The sequence below is a fragment of the Rosa chinensis genome, chromosome 2 (genome assembly GCF_002994745.2).
Source record: "Rosa chinensis cultivar Old Blush chromosome 2, RchiOBHm-V2, whole genome shotgun sequence".
Lineage (NCBI taxonomy): Eukaryota > Viridiplantae > Streptophyta > Magnoliopsida > Rosales > Rosaceae > Rosa > Rosa chinensis.
This window is the reverse complement of record NC_037089.1, coordinates 67,974,821-68,001,527: the sequence shown is the minus strand read 5'-3', so window position 1 is coordinate 68,001,527 and position 26,707 is coordinate 67,974,821. Positions and strand designations below refer to the sequence as shown.

At 39.5% G+C, this 26,707-nt stretch overlaps 2 protein-coding genes across 2 annotated transcripts; both read left to right on the top strand.

The window, feature by feature from the left end:
* The first annotated feature begins 7,910 nt into the window (after positions 1-7,910).
* On the top strand, positions 7,911-12,143 carry LOC112190974 (D-3-phosphoglycerate dehydrogenase 2, chloroplastic). Its single transcript, XM_024330490.2, has 5 exons — positions 7,911-8,647; positions 10,024-10,400; positions 10,722-10,832; positions 10,949-11,044; positions 11,138-12,143. Exons 1-5 carry the CDS (start codon positions 7,990-7,992, stop codon positions 11,804-11,806), a joined length of 1,911 nt encoding a protein of 636 aa, XP_024186258.1. The 5' UTR covers positions 7,911-7,989; the 3' UTR covers positions 11,807-12,143.
* Positions 12,144-13,596: 1,453 nt separating this feature from the next.
* On the top strand, positions 13,597-18,682 carry LOC112190975 (U1 small nuclear ribonucleoprotein A). Its single transcript, XM_024330491.2, is given in 9 exon segments — positions 13,597-13,786; positions 13,789-14,024; positions 14,118-14,193; positions 14,470-14,596; positions 14,792-14,903; positions 17,158-17,249; positions 17,358-17,427; positions 17,560-17,642; positions 18,302-18,682. Coding segments are annotated over 9 exon segments (978 nt in total). The 5' UTR covers positions 13,597-13,701; the 3' UTR covers positions 18,399-18,682.
* The last annotated feature ends 8,025 nt before the right edge of the window (positions 18,683-26,707 follow it).

The following is a 26,707-nucleotide window of genomic DNA, read 5'->3' as shown; positions in this document are numbered from 1 at the left end:
TCCAAGTCCCCACATGGCGTCTTTGTTTATTATTCATTATTATTATTATTTTTTGAAATAAGGGCTATGCGGCTGCCCTCTGACTTTTATTAATAAAACGGATTAATACATAAGGGGACATAATGGTGAAACTCCTAATTACAATATAGGTCTCAAATAATAACAGGAGTCTCTACAATAACAATGTATTCAAACATGCACCTAATAGCAAAGAGTGTCATATCGACTACTCCATTTGCTTTACAATAATTGTGGCATATCGGAAAGTTAAAGTAGTGTTATAGTACCAATAAAGTAATAGTTTTCCCAATATGTTGCCGATCAGAAATAAAACTGATGACACTTCGTTTCATCGCGCTACTAGGAGGTTGCAACCAATGCATGATCTGCCGCTTCGCTAGGGCAGTCGGCAAACAAGGCATACTGAGTATGCAAACCGGGACATCGCCCACATATCCCTACCAATATGCGGTAGGGATTTATTGTACATAAAGTACACTTAAACTTTAAACAACCTACTAAATATAATATTAGATCACAAGCCCAACAGGAAAAGCCAATCAACAGATCAAAGGCCCACGATCCAACTGCCCTTCCATCCTCCCCCGCGTGCTGTCGGACGCGTACCACCACCAACGTTGACCAACCTTGTCGGCGATCCACTTCCCGCACCAGTAGCCGAACCACGCCTGCTGGATTATGTCCGCCGCCAAACCACAATGACGTCGAGCCATTTCCGGTAAAACATTCCTCCGTGGATCGAAACCCAGCAATAATGACTGGATCTCCGTCGCCCTTAGATTCCCGCCGGATCCGGAGCGCAACCCAAATCTCCCTTGCCCTCCATGAGGCTTCCACGACGGTGGCCATAAGCGGATCTAATTTTCATTGTCCCGAAGCGGCTGTTGTACCCATTGTTTGAACCCAAGATAACATTTTTTCCTGACAAAGGGGACCCGAAGAAAACCTGGCCAATATCCGTGGCCCAACCTATTTATTTTCGACAAGTTTGGAATATATTGTTTAGAGGCTAAATAAAGCCTACTTGGAGACCAAGCAATCTAGGAGCGAATCGGGATATTCATCGATTTACTATTAATTATCAAATATTTGATAATTAAATATGATGATTTGCTTGATTACCAAGATTGAGCAGGAGGGAAGGATGTGGACGTGCAAGCATGAGTTCTTATTGCTTAAAGGAATAAATGGCGCGAACTTGCAGCCGAAGATATATATTACAATTAAAGATTGCTCGCGAAGATAATCAAGGACGCGAGCGCGGGCTAGCTACGTAGTGCTCACGAGGATCAAGTTGGTCATATATACTTCCCATGTAATTAAGGAGTTGTGAGACAATCAGCCTTCACTACCAAGATATATATATATATATATATATATATATATATATATATATATGCATGGAATCAAAGCTATCCATGCAATTAATGGGTAGTGGACACGAAACATATGGAAGCATGATTGCAAGTAACAAGGAATATATATATAATTGTTCATTGCATGCCAGAGGGTCAATTAAGTTGAACTACTTTGTTGCATGGAAAAAGCCAATACGTAGCTAACATATGAGACATATAGTGTATGCAATTAAAAACTATTGCATGGAGATACGAGTGCTCGCGAAGAGTCCTCGGGAAGAGATATATATGAACATATATACTTGCATATCCTACCGCATCCAAGAGGAAGATTACGTCCAGTACTCCAAAAGGTAATTAACCTTGCCTAGAAGATTGCTACGACAGAGTTTTTCTTTTTTTTGATCAAGAAGAAACTTCATTAATAATGAACTGGATACAATGAGTTTTGGCATCATCTCATACACAGAAATGGCCACTGGACTTCACACTGGAACTCCAAAACGACTGACTAACGGAGCCAACAAGACCCCGACTCAACTACAGACTTAACTTGCACTACAACAAAAGGCAAACACAAAACTGTATGACGGACAAAAGCGCAGAAGCAGTGAATCATTGACATCTCACCTCTCGTCCAGCTAGTAAGAACTCTAAACTAGACAACTTACTTGTGTTGACACTAAACTCACCCACCAGAGTCCTCCTGACCAGCGTTTGATCGACCAAGCCAACACTCATTGTGACCTAAACCCGACCAAAAGGGTTGCCAGACAATCACACTTGGGACTAAAAAACTCAACACCATCACCACCCTCTTGTCAACACCATCCATCCACCACTGCTCCAAATCGCCATCGCCTTCGACCCGATCTCATATAGGAAGGACCCACTAGAAGGCCAAGGATGATTGTCTATAGCCAGACATTTTCGCCACCACTGCTGACCCAACTCCAGAACAGGAACGACCTCTCGATCGGCGAAGAGAAGATTGTCTATACCAAAAATTGCAGTGCGACCCAATAGCTAAAACTAAAAAAACCTACAAAAGACTTATTGATGAAATAAAGAAACCAAACACCAAAAACTCTCAGCAGGCTGCCACACCCACCACCACCGCCATTGCCGATTGACCCCCAACAGCCCTCTGCCATCAGAATCGCTTGACCACCACCCTCCCACCCTTTGCCACCAAGACCACCCTAGGCCTTTCTCAAATCGGGTCCATCCCATATCAAACCACCCCATCAGATTGGACCCAAACCGATTGGGACCAACCCAGGCCGCCACCACAACTCCCCCAAACCGCCACCACCACTCCCCGATCCCCAGAAGGAACATTGACTGAGGACCCGGCATACTGCAGACCCGCACGGGGTCACCAAGCAAGGTTGGATTGGAGACGAACTTCGAGGAAAATCTCCAAAACGGCAAAGAAAAGCAAACAAGCAAAACGGAAAAGAAAACAAGATCAAGAACGAGTACCCTCCCTCCTCTCCAGCTGGAGATCCCAATCAAATTGATCGAGATCTGGCCAGAAAGGGGGAGGAAGTGGAGAAACTGGTTTCGGGGGGTTTGTTTAGAGAGAGAGGAAAAAAGTAGGGTTTCGAATCGTTGCTACGACAGAGTTAATCTTTTATTGCCTACGATAGTTATCAAAACTATTAAGTGTTTTGATTTGATTCAAGGCCAATAACTGTGGCCTAAAATATAGTATTGCATTCCTATTTGGAAGGAGAATCTACGGGCAGCCTATATATATAGAGGCTAAAGTGATACAACACAGAGAACAACTCTCTCCAATTAATCTCTACGATTATCAAAGCCTCCCCGGAGCAACCTCTCTTACCGGTGACCACGTTCCAGTCCTAGTCTCCTCAAGAGCCGACTGTCAACGCCACCAAACCAACCCTGCAACCGTGCTTCCAGTCCTAGTTTCTCCAAGAGCCGATTGCTAGTGCTACTGCCACCGATACTAACAGCGAAGCAAGGGTAATGCCCTCGCAACCCAGCGAAGCTAAAGTCACGTTTTAGCAAAACCTTGTGCTTTCTCCAAACTTCCCAGTATTGCTCTGCTTAGTCTACAACACTAAGTATCGATTCGGTGAACGCAAGAGACTACAACCAAAGCCCTTACCAGTAAGGCAAGAAGTCCTTTCTCGGAAGGCAAGAAAAGAGCCTTGTGACGAGGTTGGTGCTCTCCTCGTCCACAGCGCTTGATCAAGAAGTCAGGTCAATGGACGCCCCGACGACTGCACCCCACGGTGCTGGCACGCCTGCGCAATCACACGCATTCAAAAGAGACAGTTTGCACGCCAACTGGTTTTTGAGCCAAACACCCATCCCCGTAGAACACCATAAATCTTCCATCGTTCCTCCCCGTCCTAGCCTCCCTTCTGTCTCAGACCTGCACTGGTGGACTATGACTCCTGACCTACAGGTCCGACGATGACGTCACCGAAGACGTGCCGCCGGACGGAACAAGGGAGCACTTGGTTCTTCTCTGCTTCCAAAGAAAACTGTTTTAGCCTCTCCGAATAACGCAGAGCAAGTTTTTTCAAATTTTACGTGTTCATCATTCATTATTGAAGAAGAGAGAGTTTGTGTACTACTGGGATGGATACCATATGGAATATGCTCAATTAACATGTGCTGCTTCAAAGTGTTGATACTATGCATTGATGCAAATGGTAGATATTGTTGATTGCTTCTCTTTTAACTAATTGAAAGGAGTGCTATATGAAATGGTATTACTGGGATGGGTACCGTATGTAATGACTAGTGACTTGAAGAAGAGAGAGTTTGTGTGGTACGTGAGATGGGAATTGGGTACCATATGGAATATGCCCAATTAACGTGTAGTGCTTACGAATGATCAATCAAATTGTTTAGTTGATTGCTTCTATTTTAATTAATCTAAAGCAGTGGTTCGGGCTATAATGGAGTGAAAGAACGAAAAAAACAAACAAGGTAGGTATTTGTCCATTTTAACCAATCAAATCAGGAATTTAGGCATGGGACCTGTAATAATTACACTTAATTGAGCTGGTCTTCTATGTGCTCTTCAAGATCTAAGGAGGCCATCTCAAACTCCGGAGGTCAGAAACTCAGAATAGACCCCAGGATAAATTTTAGCCACTGATAAACTCTCTGGGCTAAGTTTTAGCTCCTAATAATTATTATTCATGAAAATAGTGAGAGTTACTATCTTTGACCATCTCCAACTCTTAAGTGTGAGGATCAAGATCCTCTCCTTGACTATCGATCTCTCATCCTTTGCTATGCTTGACTTTGAATCTTATCCATTCATTCAAGGATCAAGATCCTCTCCTTGCTATCTCTCATCCTTGTTTATGCTTGACTTTGAATCTTATCTTATAAATTTAAATAAGAATTTAGGCGTGGGACTTGTAATAATTACACTTAAGGCACGTTTACTTACTTGGAATGAAAGTGAATGATTACGCGGTAAAACTATTCCTGCGTTTACTAACACATAAAGAAATCAGAATGATTCCGGATAAAAGTATTCATGCGTTTACTAACACATGAAAGAATCGAAATGAGTGTAGGTCTCACCTCCTTATAAGGAATCGATTCCTAAATACTCAGGAATTTGATTACGAAGGGGGGAGATGAGTTTAGGAATCAACTCCTCCGTAATCAAATACCGATTCATTTCTTTTCTCATTCCAGTTGTCTAGGATTCATGTGTTTGAGCCCAAAATTAATTTTGGCAAGATCCTTTAGTGGATTTAGCACAGCGGGTCGATACCTGCGACCCAAAAATAAGCCTACTTGGGTTTGGGTTATAGCTTCGCCTATTCCGTGATCCATAAGGAAAACGAAACCTTATTGGAATCAAGTAGCAGAGATTGAATAGGAAACTTCAATCAATAATCCTTCTATAGCAAGGAACATTCGAAACCCTAGGTGTATAAATACAGGGTTTAAAGGACAAATGAAGGACCTCTCTCGAATCAATCAATCCCAGCGATTACAGAGCCTCCCTGGAGCATACCTTCAACCTTATTGAAACCCGGTGACCGCGCGCCAGTCCTAGTCTCTCCAAGAGCCAATTGTCAGCGTCACTAGATCAACCCGGCGACCGCACTTCCAGTCCTAGTCTCTCTAAGAGCCGACTGCCAGTGCTACTGCCACCGATACTAGCAACGAAGCAAGGGTAACGCCCTCGCAACCCAGCGAAGCTAAAGTCACGCTTTAGTAAAACTCGTGCTTTCTCCAAACTTCCCAGTGATTGCTCTGCTCAGCCTACAACGTTGAGTATCGATTCGGTGACGCGAAGAGATCACATCCAAAGTCCTTATTCGTAAGGTAAGAAGTCCTTTCTCGGAAGGCTAGAGAAGAACCTTGTGGCGAGGTTGGTGCTCTCCTCGTCCACAACGCTTGAAGAAGAAGTCAGGTCAAGGGACTCCCCTGACGACTGCACCCCACGGTGCTGGCACGCCTGCGCACACGCTCAAAAGAAACAGTTTGCACGCCAACTGGTTTTGGAGCCAAACATCATGATTATTTTTCATTTAAAGTAAGTAAACGTGCTATTAATTGAGTTGGGCTTCTCTGTGTTCTTCAAGATCTAAGGAAAGTTAGAATTTTGTGTTGACATAGACTAATGATCACCTGCTTTACAGATTATATGATCAAAAGAGTTTCGGTGAAATTAGTTTTCCTTTAGTACCTTAAAAATGAGTTTCCTTAATTTTTCACTTTCGAGTGTAGTTAAATTTTTCCTATTACTGAGAATAAGGCTAATTAGTTTTGAATTCAGGAAAACAGGCGGCGATTTGAAGAAGATCTTGTTGCAAGAAAACCTTGTATTGCACTATTGCTAGAGTTCGTGTCCTTGTATATGATTAGTTTAGTGAAAGGCCTTGAGACTACCCTTGCAAGGTTTTTATTTATTTATTTTTCTTAATGTGAATATCACTGCAATTTCATATTTATCATAGCAGAAACTAATTCTTTAGAGGATAAGTGACACATGCATGGATGTGATTTCATGTCAAAAAATCAACCATCTTTTAGTAGTTTCTAATAAAACATTATGATTATTTCTATTTGTCATCTATTTTTACTTTGACGCTTAAGCCTTAAACAAGACGCCTCGCCTCATATATTCGCCTTTTAATACGTTGATTGAAAGGATGAAAGTGAAATGAAAATGAGACTATTGATGTGGGGAATGGGCGGCGCATGCATATAGTAAATGACTAGTACTGTCCTCGATCTGTTGCAGCAGACTTCTTTAAAACCACATCATGTCACCACATTTGTTTGTAGGGTAATGAGACCAGCGGTAAATTAAAATGTTTTAATTATCTAATGTGAAACTCTCTTGTTAGTCCGTTGTATGATATTATTAGTTTAGTACTTGAGGGGGGTTGCGGGGTAACTCTGGTGTTCTGCTATATAGTAGAAGGGGTATTAGTGTTTAGGGTAAATGAATGAGATGTGGTCGTCGGACGTTTTACACGATTGCTTCACACAAGAATTTTCGTTTCATACATATGAATCTTGAATGTATTAATTAGGACGTTTTGGATTCCACTGAGATCTAGTCGAGTACAAGGAAGATAGTCCACATAGTTTTTTTTTTTGGTTAAAGGGGACAGTCCACATAGGTTTTGAAGATGTGCAAATGATAACTATGATTGAGATATCCTAAATTCAAATCTTTATATAAGCAAGTTTTTCTTGCTAGTTCCGCTACGTAAACTTGTAAAAGTTTATTCCTTGTAGAATGATGAGATATAGAGAAGAGGAAGGGAAAAGTGATATCAATAACCGAATGAATCCCATATTAAAGATAGGGAGAATTCCACAAATGGTCACTCAACTATGACTCATTCGACACTTTGGTCACTAAAGTTTCAAATATATCACTTTGGTCACTCAACTATTACACTGTCAATCACTTAAGTCACCCAAAGAGTATTTTTTATAATTTTTTTTAATGAAAAAAAAATTAACAAAGTGACTTAAGTGATTGACAGTGTAATAGTTGAGTGACCAAAGTGATATATTTGAAACTTTAGTAACTAAAGTGTCGAATGAGTTATAGTTGAGTGACCATTTGTGAAATTTTTCTTTAAAGATATGACTATATGAGTATGAGATGAGTACTCATAAACTTGAACGTTTTAAATTGTCTAACACCTTTAACCCAATGAATCCAATGAATCTCCATTGCATATTACGTGTTTTAGCTACTCATGATTCCTCTAAGGTCCCCGAGTGTGCAAATAATGAACACATAAATCCAAGTCTTTTTGGTTGAAGTATGTTTTACCCGCTAAAAAGTGCAACTGTTGAATTGCAGCCTATGATTCATGATTTCAATCAGGGTTTTTATTTTTTATTTTTTTATATTTTCTCTTGGTCTGACTGTAATTCCTTCAGGTAAAAAAAATTTATTCTTCCCAAAAAATTATCCATCTTTAGTTACTGCCCCCCCTAAAATGGCATGCGGTTACAAATTCCTGACAAAATACAAACTCTTCTTCCCTTTAAGATCCCAACAAGTCTGCAAATCTAGTCTCGCACTTTTCAAAGCACAGAAAAACACAAGAAGAAACACCTCCCACTTTCCATGGCTTCTTCTTCTTCTCTCAAAGCCATCTCCACCTTCACCACCCCTTCAAAAACACCACCACCTCCCTCGTCATCATCATCAAAAGCTTCACTTCTCTCGTTCCTCAACAACACCTCCTCTCCAATCTCCCTAAAACTTTCTCACTCCATTCCTCGTTCACATTTTCGTGGAAACCATTCCGCTCTATCTCTCGCAGTCACCAATGCTTTGAACACCGTACAGTCTTCCTCTCCGGTGTCTACCTCCGGAGATCGAACAAAGTTGCCATCCTCCAACGCCAAGCCTACGATCCTGGTCTCCGAGAAACTTGGAGAGGCGGGCCTGGAGGTCCTACGCAAGTTCGGGAACCTGGAGTGCGCGTACAACCTCACGCCGGAGGAGCTCTGCGCCAAGATCTCAGCCTGCGACGCCCTGATCGTCCGGAGCGGGACGAAGGTCAACAGGCAGGTTTTCGAGGCGTCGAAGGGGAGGCTGAAGGTGGTGGGAAGGGCAGGGGTTGGAATAGACAATGTGGATCTGCAGGCGGCGACGGAGTTTGGATGCCTCGTCGTTAATGCGCCGACAGCAAACACCGTCGCTGCCGCAGAGCACGGGATCGCTCTGCTCACTTCCATGGCTAGAAATGTTGCTCAGGCAGATGCCTCCATGAAAGCTGGTAATTAATTTTTTGTTAGTTTGGTCAATAATGAGCAGTCTCCGGCGCAAATTAGGTGACCCTGTTTTAATTTGTGACGTTTCTGTTTGACCGGGGAAGTTGTTAGTTTGATACATATTGTTTATTCTGACAGTTTACGTGCTTCAGTTGTTAGTTTATATGTATTGTTTATTCCGATTGTTTAAGTGTTTCATTGATTGTTAGAAATGATGATACTGAAACTCGATTTAGGAGATTAGGTTTGAAATCCGTCATGATTCACCTACAGAGAATGGATTTTTAAGCAACAAAAAAAGGCCAAAGCTTTGAACTTTCTAATTAAAAGCAGAACTTCTAAATGTTGTGCTTTGTTGTAGATCTAGTTTCTAGGGTATTTTTTTGATGGGTACTTTTCTCATAATAGTGGTGAGTTTGGTTGGTGAGAGTGGGGAATGCCATGGTCGAATTTTCGCTTTTTTACGTTTCACACTTTGAATTCTAGTGGTTGTGGCATTGAATTTTTCCATCGTTTCTGGGTAGAAATATGATTGTTCCAAGCAAGAGGGCCAAAGCAAAACTGTTTTACATGAATGATTGGATGCTAGCTATTTGCTGACATGGTCAAGTGGGTAGGTGGTGGTGTGCACATGCTTCACATGTGTGGCCTTTTTAAGAAAAGAAAATTCATTATAGGAGAGAATCAGGCATCAAAATTTGTCAGATATTATAATATTATATATTGCCTTTTGTTTCTAGCTTTAACTATGTATATACCCTTCTGCATTATTGCTTACAATTATACAAAGATGACTGATTGAACTCAGTGTTGCTATACTGTTTTAGTGGAGACTTTAAATGGGTTTCTGTTGTGGGACATCTGCTAAATGAGGCAGAATTCAATATGCTTGAATCAGAATGTTCTGAAATAGATAAAGTTGCTATCCAGTGTACTTTGCCTTGGTGAAAATCTCTTTCTGTTGAAGTTGGCCTAGTATGTGCTATGCTTGTCTCATATTCTATTCAATCAAATGAATACTACGAGATGAAAAACTCGAATGAACTGTTTCCTGGCTCAACATTGAGGACTATCCCTTTTGTGTTTAATCGTCGACCTCAGTTGTAAACCTGAATTTGGTTGCATAATCATAAGTTCCCAGATCATTAGATTGTTACAAATTTTTGATTGCTAAAATGATGATAATTAGGTTGTAATTAACACATTTGATTTCAGTTTTGAGTCTTTTGACCTAAGAACTTGAGTTTCCAAGGTCTAGCAGGAATCTTAGATTGAACTTTGAGAAGGTTAATTACATTGTTTTATTTTTCTTATCTGATACAGCTGAATTGTTAGTTCTAATCTGCAGAAAAAGGCTAAAATTGACAATTATCTTTTGCAGGACTATGGAAACGCAACAAGTATGTCGGTGTCTCTCTTGTTGGGAAGACATTAGCAGTAATGGGATTTGGAAAAGTTGGATCAGAAGTTGCTAGACGTGCAAAAGGCTTGGGAATGCATGTTATAGCACATGATCCATATGCCCCAGCTGACAGAGCCCGTGCTGTTGGTGTGGATTTGGTCTCTTTCGACCAGGCCATCTCCACTGCAGATTTCGTGTCTCTGCATATGCCACTTACCCCTACTACATCAAAGGTGTTTAATGATGATACGTTTTCAAAGATGAAGAAGGGTGTTCGCATCATTAATGTTGCAAGGGGTGGAGTCATTGATGAAGATGCATTAGTGAGAGCCCTTGATAGCGGAGTTGTAGCTCAGGTATGATTGTTTATGATTCTCTAGCCAATTCATATGAAGGATCATCCTGTTAAACTAGCATGCCTTTATGCAACATTTTTAACCTAATAGTCTGGACTGTTGTCCTTAAGACTTAGGTTCTAGCTCCCAATTCTTTACTTGTGGTTTTTGAAAATCATCATATTTGTCCAGATGACTCTTAGATGAAAAACTAGATGGCAATCTCTCACTAATTAGTGTCATATATGAATTGTACATTCTAATGATTCTATTCATAGTTTCGCTAGATTATTTTAGTATTGTTTTGATCTATGCATAATTGACTGTTATATTTTGAAACAGGCTGCACTTGATGTGTTCACAGAGGAGCCTCCATCAAAAGAAAGCAAGTTAGTGCAACATGAGAATGTCACAGTCACACCTCATCTCGGAGCTAGTACAAAGGAAGCACAAGTATGCTTGGTTCCTCTGATCTGTCTTCATAATTTCAATTTTCTATATTGATCAAACTTCTTTATTGAATTATATCTTACATGTATAAGTCAATGAGTTTTCTGTATGAAATTCAGGAAGGTGTAGCAATTGAAATAGCCGAGGCAGTAGTTGGAGCATTGCAAGGTGAACTTTCTGCAACCGCTGTCAATGCACCCATGGTTCCTCCTGAGGTAAATGATGATGGTACATCATTCCCATTTTTGAATAAGCTATTTTATTTCATAGCAGAATATAAACGTTTCTTACATGGTTTATGTCCTTAGGTTATGTTCGAGTTGTCTCCTTATGTTGTTCTTGCTGAGAAGCTAGGAAAGTTAGCTGTACAATTAGTAGCAGGAGGGAGTGGAATTACATCTGTGAGGGTGGTGTACAAATCAGCTCGAGATTCTGATGACTTGGATACTAGACTTCTCCGGGCTATGATCACTAAAGGCATCATTGAACCGATATCTACCTCATTCATCAATCTAGTAAATGCTGATTATGTTGCCAAGCAGAAAGGTCTGCGCATAAGTGAGGAAAAGGTATCTGTTGACTCATCTCCTGAGTTCCCTGTTGACTCAATCCAGGTGCACATATCCAATGTGGACTCCAAATTTGCAAGTTCAGTTTCTGATAATGGAAGCATAAGCATTGAGGGGAAAGTGAAATATGGGGAACCCCATCTCACATGTTTGGGTTCGTTTGGCGTGGACGTGAGCCTTGAAGGGAATCTTATTTTGTGCCGGCAGGTGGATCAACCCGGAATGATTGGCAAGGTGGGAAATATTCTTGGGAGCCAGAATGTGAATGTGAGCTTTATGAGTGTGGGAAGAACCATCCTGAAGAAAGCCATAATGGCTATTGGTGTAGATGAGGAACCAAACAAGGAGACTTTGAAGAAAATTGGGGATGTGGCTGCTATTGAAGAGTTTGTGTTCCTTAATCTATAGAGAAAGTTAATGATGGTCTAGTTTACAGTGGTGAGTTAAAATCACAAGTTGCTTACCCAGTAAACATCGGTTGTTCTATGAATTTCATCTAGCTAGCCAGATAGTAGTGTTGTGCCAACCTGATATGATAGAAGTCAGGGTATTAGAATTGCTGTTTAGTTAGTCATGGCAACTCTTTACCTACTTTCAGAGATCGTTATCGCTGTTGTTGTTGATTGCTTGCTTGCTTGCTTGCTTCTTCTTCTTCTTGTATTATTATCCATGCTGGTGGTTGTGGAAGTAATTCTTCTGCTGGTGTGTAATTAATAAAGTACTTGATTGTATTCAGCTCTTGCAATGTAGCCCTTGTCTTTGAAGTTCTTATGGCAACTACTATAATGTGATTGACATTCGAGATTTCCCAGGACTCTAATTCCCAAATTCTTCTTTCTCTAGTGTATTGGCTTACCATACAAATTTCTGAAAATCTGGATTTAGTCTTAAAAGGATTCAATACTAAATTCTCCGAGACATGGACTCATGCTGAAAAATTACCACACATAAGGCCCCGTTTGGATGGCAGGAAATCATGGTATGGAATGAGAATTAATTTTATTTTTCATATAGAGGTGTCGTTTGGTTAATTGGTTGTAATTCGAGATTGGAAAGGAAATAAAAAAAATGAGATTTGACTGGAAATTGACTCCCTCATAAAGCCTGAATTGAATTACTTAGTAAGAGGTGATATTCTAATTCCATTTTCCACCATCAAAGGCAAAATTACATAAATTATCCCTCTAAAAAATTTATATTCTCTCGCAAACATTCATTTTAATTTAATCTCATATTTGTACTTTAATTAGTAAAAGGGTGTTATTGAAAATTATAATTTTATATTTCATTCTTATGACTTACCAAATACTACAATAGGAATGGAAAATAAATTTTATAATTTAATTTTCAGTAATGTTCCAAACACTTACATGGAAATACCGAAACCTATTCCATTCCATATCGGTCTGGAAAGGAAAATAAATCATTTTCCCATTTTGACATTCCTGCCAACCAAACGGAGCCTGAGAGTACTAAGAATGACAAAATGCATGTCAATTGAAAGTAACATAAAAATGCTCAATAACTAAATTAACATTTTTTTGAATGACATTGATGGTTGATGGTGTTTTGTAAGCAACAAATGGTATTATGATTGTTGCATCAAACGGAGGATAAAGTTGTATTTTGCGTGTTTATTTTACCGTTTTTTACGTGACGAAAGTTCGATAATGACGTGAATTAATTTAAAATTAATCAACTTTGCTTCCAAATCAATCATTAATTCATTCATAAATTGTGGTCAATCGCATCAAGCATGCTTGCATGTCCTCTCAATCTAGAATAAATTGAAATATACTAGCCAGCTGGTTAGAATTAGTAACTTTTCGAGCTCTTTCTTACAAACTTCTTAATAGTTTAACTTTTATTATTATTATTTTTTATTAAAATGTTACTTCCTGATCTTATTTCGTCAAGTCAGTATATACGTTTTTCAAATCTTTATGACCAGACAACAATAATCGAGAGTACACAATATCTAATTTGTGAATTAAATTTAGGAACTCTTACTTATAAAAGAGAGACTAGTGTCACATTAAATTATACTGAAGCGATATTCCAGTTGGTTTCTCAAAAAGAGAAAAGAAAAAAAAATTATTAGACACGTGGCACTACGCTATTGGAGATTAGGTAGGCTAGGGAGAGAGTAACCGGATAGCTACAGTGACAGTTTATAATCCCAATTCCCAAATCTCTCGCGGCAAACGCATTCAACAATAACTCTCCTTCTCTCTCTCTCTCTCTCTCTCTCTCTCTCTCTCTCTCTCAAAATCTCAGCTAGGGCTTTTGGGGTACAAATCGATATGGCCGGTGCGGGAATTCACCCCTACCATCAACAATGGGCGCCGGCAGCCGCCCCGCCTCCTCCTCCGGCCGTCGTCGCCGCCGCCCTCCGCCTCCGCCTCACCACCTCGTCGACAACCCGAACCGTCCCGCCAACGACGAGGTCCGCACCATTTTCATCACCGGTCTTCCCGAAGATGTGAAGGAGAGGGAGATACAGAACCTCCTCCGATGGCTCCCGGGCTACGAGGCCTCCCAGGTCAACTACAAAGGCGAGAAGCCCATGAGCTTCGCGCTCTTCGCCACTGCTCAGCAAGCTATCGCTGCCAAAGACGCTCTTCAGGTTCGTTCGTCTTTAACGGAGGTTACATTGACTGGTTTTGTTGTTGTTGATGATGCTGGAGGTTTGAATTTTGATTGGATTTTGGATTTGCAGAGTATGGTTTTCGATACGGAATCGAAGGCGGTGTTGCATACGGAGATGGCAAAGAAGAATCTTTTTGTGAAAAGAGGTGAGAATGCTACTCAATATTTGTTGAATTTAAGAGTTGATTGGGAAGTTATACAGGTTGCGAGGAATCTAGTACATAATGTATTGTCTACATTGATAGGGTAGGGTATGTGGAGTAGTTAATGTATTGGTTTCTAACTAAATTTGATAGTGGAAACAAGAAGTTGGGTCTGTCAATTGTGTTTACCATTACCGCTCTACTTTTCAATGATGGATCTTGATAACAATGCTTCCCAATTGTTGTGATGGTACAATGTGCTATCTGTTGGAACTGTAGGGATTGTAGGGGATTCAAATGCTTATGATCAAAGTAAACGATTGCGTACTGGTGACTACACACAGGCTGGTTATTCCAGTCCGGTGCCTTTTCATCCGCCACCGCCACCTGTTTGGGGACCACACGGGTAAGAATATATATCTCATCTATTTTCCTGCTGGAATTGCTATTATTTAAAGGACCAGATGTTATAACTGAAAATATAATCCGGGAAACAAATTCAGCTGTCTCTGTTGTTCAATGGAGCATATAGTTTCCTCTCCAGATTCAGGACTACATATATCTATATTTTCTCATAGTGAATGTTGCTTATGTGGCCCAGGTATATGGCTCCACCACCTCCTCCATATGATCCATATGGTTATCCTGTTGCTCCAGTACCAATGCCCCCTTCTGCTCCTGTACCAGCACCCAGCAGTTATGTACCTGTTCTGGTAATCCACTGAGCCATTTTTATGTCTTGAGCACCTGGTTTTGAGATATTTGTTGGAAGATAAATGTGGGATAAAGCAAAGTTTGTGTTTGCTATATGATCAGTTCATATGATACATTTAGAATGGTCCACAAAGTGTTTTTTCGTTAACTGGTGTTATTTGATTTTTCTTTTTTCTTTCTGGGGGTTGAGATAACTGAAATTGATATTCATCTATAGATATGTGCTGTTGCTTAATTCAAAATGATCAACTAACAGAGGCACATCTCGACTAGTTTTATGCTCGTGTTTCCTTGTATCATTGCTTAGCACTAGGCATATCATAGATCTAATATGTTTGGAGTCCAATTGTATTACAAGTTGCTTGTCGCTCTTAAGTGCACTGGCTAGGATCAAACCTGGGGTGGGCACTTGCAAGTAGGTTCATTTACTACCAGCTGGTTAAAGAGGACTTCTTGAGTCGCAATATTGGTGAGGACTGAGAAGTGCAGGCCAGTATTTTGAATTTTGTAGAACGAGATCTTTAACTGTCTTAGATAATTGCCTTAGTTTCGTCTCTGTTTTAGGCAGTTATGTACTCATCTAGGTTTTCGGTTGACTTAGGACCATCTCTTTACTGGTATTTTCCCTTGGTATTGCCTAAAAAGTTAATACATAACTAGTAGTATAAATCAGTTGCAAATTTCATGGTCACCCTCACACATAGATGATACACTACTAGTACTATCCTGTGATTTTACGGTCAAAGCTCCTGCAAAGTTTATTTGGAACGTCAAGGTCCCTACAAAGGTGAAGATTTTGGGGTGGCTTGTGGTATTGGGGAAGATGAATACTTGTGATGTCCTTCAAAAGAAAAGACCGGGAAGTTGTTCTTCTCCTCACTGGTGCATCTTATGCAAGAACCATGGAGAAAGTGCTGATCACGTCTTTGTGCATTGTGAAGTGACTATTTCCTTATGGAAAAAGCTTTTTAGGGAGGCAAGAGTGGACTGGACAACTCCTTTACAGCGAAGCGAATTGCTAAGAGAAAAACCTTTAGCTTTTGGTAAAGGGAAAAAGGCAAAAACCCTTTGGGGATGTGGGGTGCTAGCTGTTTGTTGGGTGGTCTGGTTGGAAAGAAATAGAAGAATTTTTGAAAACTATGGAGGTTCGGAGAGGGATGACATGTGGGAGAGAGTCAAATTATGGGCATCTTTATGGGCTTCTATTTCTAAGGATTTCAAGGATTATAGTCTTTCTTCTATTATTCTTAATTGGCAAGCAGCTGTAGTATAAGTCCCTAAGCTGTGTTTGTTCTTTTAGTCGTCTTGCTAAGCCTTTTGGCCTAGCTGTCCTTTGTTCTTTTTAGTGGACTCCTTGTCCGCCCCCTTGTTTTTGTCTTTCTCTTTTTCAATAAAGAGTTGTTTCTTTTCAAAAAAAAAAAAAAAAGCTCAAGGTGAGACTACAAGATATACTTCTATGGGATAAAAAAGTACCAATAGTCATCCAAACATAGTAATATTAGGGATGCCAAAATATTAACAAGATTACGGGAAAATTGGAGAAACCCACTCTTTCGTTGAGCCAATCGTCATCAGTCTTTGGTAATTTGAAGATCGTGACCGTTAGGAGTTGGGGTTCCTGCTGGTACTGTATCAGGAAGAGCTTGCTCTAATTTGTAGGAACTTAGGCTTTAAATGTGCCGTTTTTAAGTTAAATAGCCACACCACAACATTTTGAAGCTGGGTCACTAAAAAAAAAAACGAAAAAACAAATCAAGAACCGTAGAAGGACGCCTTCTACACGGCACAACTTCGACCTCTTCAGAGACAGAAGGATACGCTTCCAGAGACAATCTTCTTGTGGCTGCCTCCGGGGTTTTCAGTGCCTCGCCTTGGAATCCCTGGAGATGCGCCTCAAGAAAGCCTTTGCAAGCATTCTAGAAAGCCTTTGGTATGCAGCTGTACATATTAGCGCTAAACATGTAGATTGCACATCTGAAGAAGTTAATTACTTGAAGTTGTCTCCCTAGTTATCTTGGTGCTTTATATTTACTCAGGGTACAACTTAATATATATGGTCTTGGATTTTGATTTCATTATTTTATTGGAAACTTGTCTATATTATAGTCATTTACGTTGTTCGCGCTGCCCTATCTTTCTATATTTGTTGTTTTATTTGAAAGTATATCTCCTCAATGTTGCTGTTTATGGTGACTGATGTGTGATGGAGCCTCTAATTTGTTCGTTAATGTGATGTTCCCTTGTTTCCCGCAGAACACAAAAGATAATCCACCATGCAATACCTTATTTATTGGCAATCTAGGAGAGAGCATTAACGAGGAAGAACTGAGGGGCCTATTCAGCTCGTATGAATGTCTCATCCCATATTGTTTTGTGTTTCATCTCTTATCATAGTAAAGACGCCTGCTAAATAGACAATCTTTTGTTTTGTTTCATGATTTTTTGTCATGCAGACAACCTGGATTTAAGCAAATGAAGATCTTGCGACAGGAAAGGCATACTGTTTGCTTCATTGAGTTTGAAGTAAGTAATATTTATTCGAACTTTTAAACTCTAAATGCATTCATTAGTAATGTTATCATATTAAAATACAGAGTCTGAGTTCCTACCCTTATTCCACATTTTCTAAACGGGGTTTCTGCAAAACCTATGCAGGATGTAAACAGTGCCACTGCTGTACACCACAATTTTCAAGGTGCTGTTATCCCCAGTTCTGGTTCTATAGGCATGAGAATACAATATCCTTTTATTACTTTGTTATCACTGATCCTTTTGGTTGTTTATGCAACTTTTATATATATGAATTGACATGCAAGCATTGGGACTCTTGATGTAGGTTTAAAAATGTGTGATCATGTACCTAGGTGCTAAACCCTCTTAAAAGCCCCACCCTGACTAATTACTCAAGTCACCTTTAACTTGATTATTTTGTTGCATAAGTTTTTCGCTCATGTGGTATTTGTTTGAATACAGGTTTGTTTTTTACGTTTGGTCTCTAGTTACACAGCTTTTTAGGTTTTCAGAATCACTAAATAACTTTTTATATTATAGTATATCTGGAGTTCTCCTCTATAATGGATGCAGAAGTCATTGCCTGTGCTCATTTACTTTAGCAAAAATGAGTTTTTTTCTTTCCTGTCTGTTGTATTGGCTGATTATCATTTCACAATTTGTAAGGTTTACATACGATCATTTTACCATAGTGATGTTTTCTACCATGATGACATCTCATTAAATAAGTTCCACGAGATTTCAGTTTTGTTACAGAAAATTTAAGTGTCGGTATACCTTAAAGAACTTCCAAATGTATATTTTGATCTGCTTCACCTAATGAAACATATATTGTTGCTTGTGACTTGTTAATGTTATTATGTGCTTTTCCTTGACCTATAAATACATACTCAAAGAACCCATTTGGTAAAAGGAAAGATGGGAACTACCCTGGTGCTGTCCCTGCTGCAAATGGAGCTCCACCAGCTATGACATACCAGTAGCTTGAGGGGGATGTACTCTGTTCCTTATGCTACCGACAAACACAACCACATGATAGGATGCATCTTGCAGCGCATGCATCCATTTCATAGTCACGTCATCAGCATCATTATCTCTCTTCATGTGAATGAATGCACAGTGGCATCATGAACATACCATTTGGTCATGTTATACTGATTTGAGACATGCATTTATAATCAGTGTGTGTTAATTCCTGGATATTAGGGGCTAAATTACTGTTATCACCTGTAGGATGAGTAATGCATGGGTCTCCTGGTTTGTTGGATTTGAGTGTGATCTGCTTAATATTATGTACATCAATACTAGGAATGCACATCTATCTAGACATGTTGCTATCTTACATATCTTTCTATGTAGGATTGATTAATTCACTAAACTCAGCGAATCATCTGAAGGTGGTCCTCAGTCTGTTTCATGGCATAACTTCTATTAGGATGTTGAAAAACTTAGGATATTACACCATTATCATGTCATTCCCATCACCACGACATACTAGGTCATAGGTCATCGTTTAAGCGAGGAGCTAGTAGCTGTTTTAACATTCAAGATCTTCAAATCATAACTTTTCAAAAAGCTGTTGGGAATTATATGCTGTCATTTATATACAGGGGTTTCCAATACAAAATGACAAAGCTCTATTCATTTGAGGAGGTCAAGGTTTTGCAGCTGCCCTTTTGTTTCAGGTAATATTACTTTACTAGGCAAAGGTTACTCTCTGACGCCCTGTATGGAGGTTAATTCTCATTCATCAAGCGTGATATTTCTTTGTACGTCAGTGAAGCTGCCTTAAGATTAGAGGACTGACATTTAACTCTGAATGAGAACTTCATTATTCCTGGTCTGAATTCCCATTCCGTTTTAGTACACAAGTTCTAGCAATTATTGCTGAACTATTAGTTGGTCCCTGGGCGCTGTTGATGTTTTGTAACTGAAATTAATTGTAGGGAGTGGGAATATACATGGAAAACTAAAAAAGATAAAACAGAGAGACAGAAGTGTGTTTTTGCATATGGTGGTACCTTTGAAGAATAGTTCTCAATTTTTGTTTCGCCTGGTGTTTGAGATCTTTTACCCCCTTGATTTTTCAACTTTGCGTGCAATTGTTATTGGTGTTCTCTATATGATATGTTGATGTGCATGACGAGCGGGTTTGTTGCAGTTCAATTGTTTGTGAGGCAAACAACAGCAGCTTGATACCTTGTGTGCCGAACTGTAGTACAGTGCAAAAAATAAAATGCAGCTGGTGTCACTAAACCTCCCTTTCTGTAGTGCATATGGTACTATGGACTAATGTAGTTACACCAGAGAATGTAGGAGATTAAACTATGGGAAAGAAAGCTGATTTTATGCAACTATGATAAAATGACTTTTTTTTTTCGTGGGATGTGTTCTTGATTGACCATGCAGCCGACAATAGGAATTAGTAACTGCCAATTATCTTCCGGATGGCCAACAAAGAATCTCATCCTTATAAATCAATTGAACATTGAAGGACTCGCAGCAACATTTTCTGTATGAGATTTTGTCAACCATACTTTTTAACTAATTCCTTTGGTATGAAAATCCCATCTCTTGAAGTACCTTGTTTTGGAGATAAAATGGGTGAACATGATAATACAAAAAACGTGGGGTGTTTGGTAATATTTTGCTAAACACTTTTTTATAGATATAAAAATGTGGTTGTTGTTTTCAAATATTGTTTGTTTTGAGTAGAGATTAATAAGATTCATTAGAATGACACTTGCAATGATTTTCTCTGCTCATAATCATCCAAGCAGATAAGAAAGATTTGTACCGTTTGTTGTTACATTGTAGCTCACTTATTCATCAGTAAACTTACGAGACTATGACATCTTACAAAAAATTAATATTAAGCAAGAATCCCTTAACTAATGCTCTCAATTGTGGTATTTGAGGATTTCTTTATAATTAAGCGTAACAACACTTTCATTCTAAAAAAAAAAAAAAACTATTGGAACCTCTAAATTTACTCACTTGACCTTCTATGTTTTTTACACCTTTTATTAAATTTTCCAATACCTATGTAAAGGGTTTTTGTCCATTTGTCATAATTCTAGGGATTTTTTCCCACTTACTCCATTAAGTTTTTTTAATTCTCTCTTACCCATAAAAACTCTAATAAGGTATTTCCTAATTTTTGAGACTATTTTACCCTCACCCCTTTGTTATAGAGAGAGAGAGAGAGAGAGAGAGAGAATGGAAAACAGAGAAGCCATAGGAGACTTCGCCGATATCTGGCCAACGATCACTGTATTTCTGTCACCGGTTGCCGTCCACCGGACTTCTCTAAAAACCTCGTCAGAGGTCCCTAAAGAGGTCGTCAGAGATCTTGTAGGTTGCCGGAAAGGTTTATTGCCCCTAAACAGATCTGTATTGGCCCCCAATAAACCATTATTGGGGGCAATAGAGGTTTATGAAACCTCGTCGAAAGTTGCCAAAGAGGTTGTCAGAGATCTCATATAGGGTCGGAGAGGTTTATTCCCCCCCCTCGATAGACATGTATTGCCCCCCAATAGACATTTCAGTTGCCAGAATATGAACTAATCTCCCTAAAATTAGACAAATAAAACTTTGATTAAGAAAAAAAACGAGGAGCTTACATCAATTCAAAACATTTATTGGCCCTTAATAAAACTTGTTTCTTTTTCTTTTTTTCTTTCCTTCTCATAAGCTACATATCATATGCAGTCTCAACCTAAAGTAATTACCATTGGTGATCAGTAAAACACAAATAAAGGTAGAAAATGCCAAACCAAACTAAAATCATGGTACCATTACCAAGACCCCATTAAATGATCAAACAGGGTAAATGGACCAAAATCTAGAGTAAATTAGTTTTGCAGTGGACATGTAAAAGGCATGCTATGAAGTACCTACACATGAAAGACATAATGGTTTCTAATGCTGCTCTTTGCAAGCTTGGTTGTGACCACAAACTTCCGGTAACAATTATTTGTATAATATTACCGTTTTTGATCTTTTTATACTTGTGGATTTTGCTGATAGCTGCATTTAGATTTTTTGTAGGAGATTGAATAAAGTCTAAACTCTTTCACCTCAAAAAAAAAAAAATTAGTAGGGGATTTTATCATGACATGAAAATCACTCTCGTCTTCATATTTTTTTATATTCAATTTTAGACAAGTCATCTTCTGCATTGTAAGTTGTAACTCATTTGCCATTATTTCATTTTGTGTAGGGTTTTATTCGTAACGAGCATTTTGATCCAAAAAAATGGATTATACCTGGAGACTTTTCTGTACCTTGTTTATTAAAGGAGTTGCTTTCTAGTGAAAGAAAAATCTACAGCAGGGGAACAAGAAAGATAAAAAGAAAGCGTATTGCTGATGTTGTTGAGGCACTTATTGGTGCATTCCTTATTACCGGTGGTGAAATGGCTGCTGTGCACTTCATGAATTGGGTTGGTATAAAGGTAGATTTTACCTATATACCATATGACAGGAACTGTCCGGTGCAGCCAGAGAGAGCTTATTAATGTCAAACATTTAGAGAAGCAACTAAACTACTCATTTCGTGATCCTTCTCTTCTAGTGGAAGCACTAACTCATGGTTCTTACATGCTCCCTGAGATCCCAGGATGTTTTCAGGTACTTCCAGTGATGTTGAACTTATTCATATGTCAATCTGCACATTTTTGATAGGCTATCACATAAACCGATAAACTATCTAATGTGCTTATTATTTCATTTCAAGTTCTTTAATCTGTTCATCTAAAAGTATTTTCTTTGTTGTGCAGCGGTTAGAATTTCTCGGGGACGCAGTTTTAGATTACCTGATCACTCTAGTTATCTGTACAACAAATATCCTGGGATGTCGCCAGGAGTCTTAACTGATATGAGGTCTGCTTCGGTAAATAATGATTGTTTTGCCCGAGCTGCTGTGAAGGCTGAATTGCACAAGCACATTCTCCATGCTTCAAAGAAACTCCACAAGGATATAGTTCACACAGTTGATAACTTTAAGAAGTTACCTACACAGTCAACTTTTGGATGGGAATCTGAGACTTCGTTCCCCAGGGTTAGTCATTAGTGCTTATCGTTTTCATAGATGTTTCTCTGTTGTATGCTATTACTTTGAAAAAGAATATGTATATATAAATATGTAGCTTTAAATATATGGTAGTACAAGAAGAAACTCTACCATACATAACTGTCTTACAAAAGTCATCACATAGATCTCCAAAGACAATACTGTCAACAATGAATTCCCTTCTTGTTTGAGGACAAGTATAAATTGATACAGAGAGAGAGAGAGTAATATTTCAAAGAGAATGGAGTTTCAAGTGTATTTATTCATCTCATACAAAGGGGTATATATAGGAGTACATTTTGTAATGTGAAAGCTCAAAGAGAAACTCAATTTGATAACTATAACATTTACAGCAGCAGCTCTACATTGTGGCTGTGATGATGATAATTGCCATGCTTGTTTCCCTTTGGCATAAAGCTTGTCACACAAGTCTCTATACCTACATTATACACTCAAGTACCTATTGTATACATGATATAGACATTTATACTATGACTCATGTTGTACATGTGAATCATATATACTACAACACTCCGCCTTGGATATTTCATGTCAATAGTATTGTCTAGGTCGTGCGCTTCGAAATTGCCTCGTTAAAAACCTTGCCAAGTAATAAAACCCTGTGGGAAAAAACAACCTTGGTTGAAGGAGAAAAAGAGCACAACGCGCGTTGAGTGTGGAGTATGTATCTAGATACTCCCCCTGATTTAGACTCCCCCTGGAGATCGTGGGAGTTCGGATAACCTTCTCAGTCCGATACTCTTCACATGTTTCTCGAAAGGGGATTTTGGTAACGACTTAGTAAATAAGTCCGCTACATTTTCCTCTGATCGGATTTGATTTACTTCAATTTTTAGAAGTGTTTGTTGTTGCTGATTGTAGAAGAATTTTGGCGATATATGCTTGGTATTGTCCCCCTTGATGAAACCTAATTTCATTTGCTCAATACAAGCTGCATTATCTTCGTAAATGCATGTAGGTTCTTCTGTGGTAGACTTCATACCACAGGTTCCTCGAATGTGTCTATTTACAGACCTTAGCCATATGCATTCACGCACAGCTTCATGTAGAGCAATAATCTCTGCATGATTTGAGGAAGTAGCAACAAGGGTCTGTTTTGTGGATCTCCAAGATATCCCGGTGCTTCCCATGGTAAAGACATAACCTGTTTGGGAGCGACCTTTGTGAGGGTCAGAGAGGTACCCTGCATCAGCAAAACCCATCAAAACATCATTATCATTTTGATGGAGGGGAGGAGGAGAACGTCGGCCACCATGGATGATGTCGCCGACGTTCATATTACGGAAGGTGGCCTTTTTCCTTGTGGGATCTAAGATTCTAATCCCATACCTCCGTCTTTTCTTTTCTCCCTGTAGGGATAAAACAAGCCCATATCAATCGTACCTTTTAAGTATCGAAAGATTGTCTTTATACCAATCCAATGGCGGCGTGTTGGCGAGGAACTATGTCGAGCCAACAAGTTCACTGCGAATGAGATATCCGGTATTGTGCATTGAGCTAAGTACAATAATGCACCTATTGCACTTAGATATGGCACTTCAGCCTCTAATAAGCCTTCGTCCTCATCCTTTGGACGAAATGGATCTTTTCTGGGCTCAAGACTACGGCTGATCATGGGAGTACTCACAGGCTTTGCTTTATCTTCATTAAAGCGCCTTAGTAATTTTTGAGTAAATGCTGACTGATGGATCATAATCCCATCACTACGGTGCTCGAGTTCTATTCCGAGACAAAACCGTGTTTTCCCAAGATCTTTCATCTCAAACTCAGATTTCAAATATTTAGCAGTTTCTTTTAACTCATTTAGAGTTCCAATTAGATTCATGTCATCGACATATACTGCTATAATTGCAAATCCGGAACTTGTCCTTTTAATGAACACGCATGAGCATATTTCATTGTTAATATATCCCTTCCTAATCAAGTAGTCACTTAGAAGGTTATACCACATCCGTCCGGATTGTTTCAATCCATATAGTGAGCGTCTCAATCTTATTGAAAACGCGCTCCGTGGTTTAGAGCCATTTGATTTGGGTAATTGAAGTCCATCTGGAACCTTCATATATATCTCTGAATCTAGATCCCCATAGAGATATGCTGTAACCACATCCATTGGCTGCATGTCAAGTTTTTCGGAAACTACCAAACTGACAAGGTAGCGGAACGTTATAACGTCCATTACGGGAGAATATGTCTCATCGTAGTCGATTCCAGGGCGTTGTGAGAAACCTTGTGCCACAAGGCGGGCTTTGTATCTAACAACCTCATTTTTCTCATTACGCTTTCTAACAAAGACCCATTTATGGCCAACAGGTTTTATATTTGGTGGTGTCAGCGTTATCGGCCCAAATACCTGTCTCTTTGTTAGTGAATCCAATTCAGTTTGGATCGCATCTTTCCATTTAGACCAATCAGCTCTTCGTTGACATTCTTCAACGGAGCGAGGTTCGATATCATCGTATTCTATAATTCATTTTGCAATATGATATGCAAAAGCATCATTAATAGTCATAGAATTTCTATCCATCACCCCATGTATACCAGTGTAATTCATGGAATTGGTTCTGTTATTGGAGCGTCCTCCAATGATGTCTCTTTGACATAACCATAATCCGGAATATTTTCATGAGATGGATTAATTGTATCGATGATTAGTGGATTATTTTGTGCCAAACTCGCTTTCTTTCTTGGGCGAGAATCCATCGAACCTATGGGCCTCCCGCACTTTCTGGCGGGAGCCATGGGTCTAGCCACTACGTCACCCATATAGGGGACGTTGGCGCCATTCTCATGTACTCTTGAGATGGCATCATGTCCTCTAGTGTTAGGGACATCAATCCTTGCAGGCACATTTGCAGCAGGTATATGTGATCTTGTCACTTTAGCTATATCAGAAAACGCATCAGGCATTGATTCTGCTACGTTCTGAAGATCGAGAATCCTCCGCACTTCTATTTCAGATTGTGCTGTTCGGGGATCAAGATGAGACAGAGTGGGGATAAACCACGACAATTCCTGTCTTTTCTGTTGAACATTACTGTTCATGTCTCCCCCTAATGATGGGAAGACTGTCTCATCAAAGTGACAATCCGCAAATCTAGCGGTAAATAGATCACCTGTCAAGGGTTCTATATAGCGGATAATGGTGGGAGAGTCATATCCAATATAAAGACCTAATCGTCTTTGAGGACCCATTTTGGTGCGTTGTGGCGGCGCAATTGGCACATAGACTGCACACCCGAATATTCGTAAGTGTGAGACATCGGGCTCATACCCAGTGACCATCTGGGAAGCAGAAAATGGTTGGGTGGCAGTGGGCCTCATACGAATAAGCACAGCTGCGTTCAATATTGCATAGCCCCAAGCAGAAATAGGGAGATTGGTGCGCATAACCAATGCTCGAGCAACCATTTGAAGTCTTTTAATGGCAGCTTCTGCGAGACCATTTTGGGTGCGTACATGAGGTACATGGTTTTCAACCTCGATCCCAATGGACATGCAATAATCATCAAAAGTTTTTGATGTAAACTCTCCAGCATTGTCAAGACGAATTGACTTAATAGGATGATCAGGGTGGTGAGCCCTTAATTTAATGATCTGTGCTAGGAGTTTAGCAAATGCAGCATTTCTCGTGGATAATAGCATGACATGTGACCAGCGTGTCGATGCATCAACCAACACCATAAAATATCTAAATGGTCCGCAAGTTGGTTGAATAGGTCCACAAATATCACCTTGTATTCTTTGCAAGAATGGTATATTTTCTTTAGAGTCCTTTGCATAGGATGGTCTTGATCCTACCTTTGCTAAACAGCAAGCCTTGCAAAATTAATGATATGAAGTAGTTCTTTCGACCAATCTTTGGTTCGTACTTCTTTTCGTTTTGAAGAATGGATGTCCGTGTGAAGTTTTTAATATACGGAGCATCATATCACGACCTGGGTGACCCAAGCGGTCGTGCCAAAGTCTATATGTGTCAGAATCCCATAAATTTTCATTCATGACATGGTTGGATTCAATTACTCTGATAGTGGTTGCATATAATCCACTAGAGCGATACATAAGTTTCTCTAATACTTGTGTATTTCCGTAGTTATTAGAGGTAATGCAAAGGAACTCTTGTCAATTCTCACAATGTGTTTCCACATGAAGGTCATTGGCTCTTATATCTTTAAAACTCAATAGGGTTCTTCCAGCC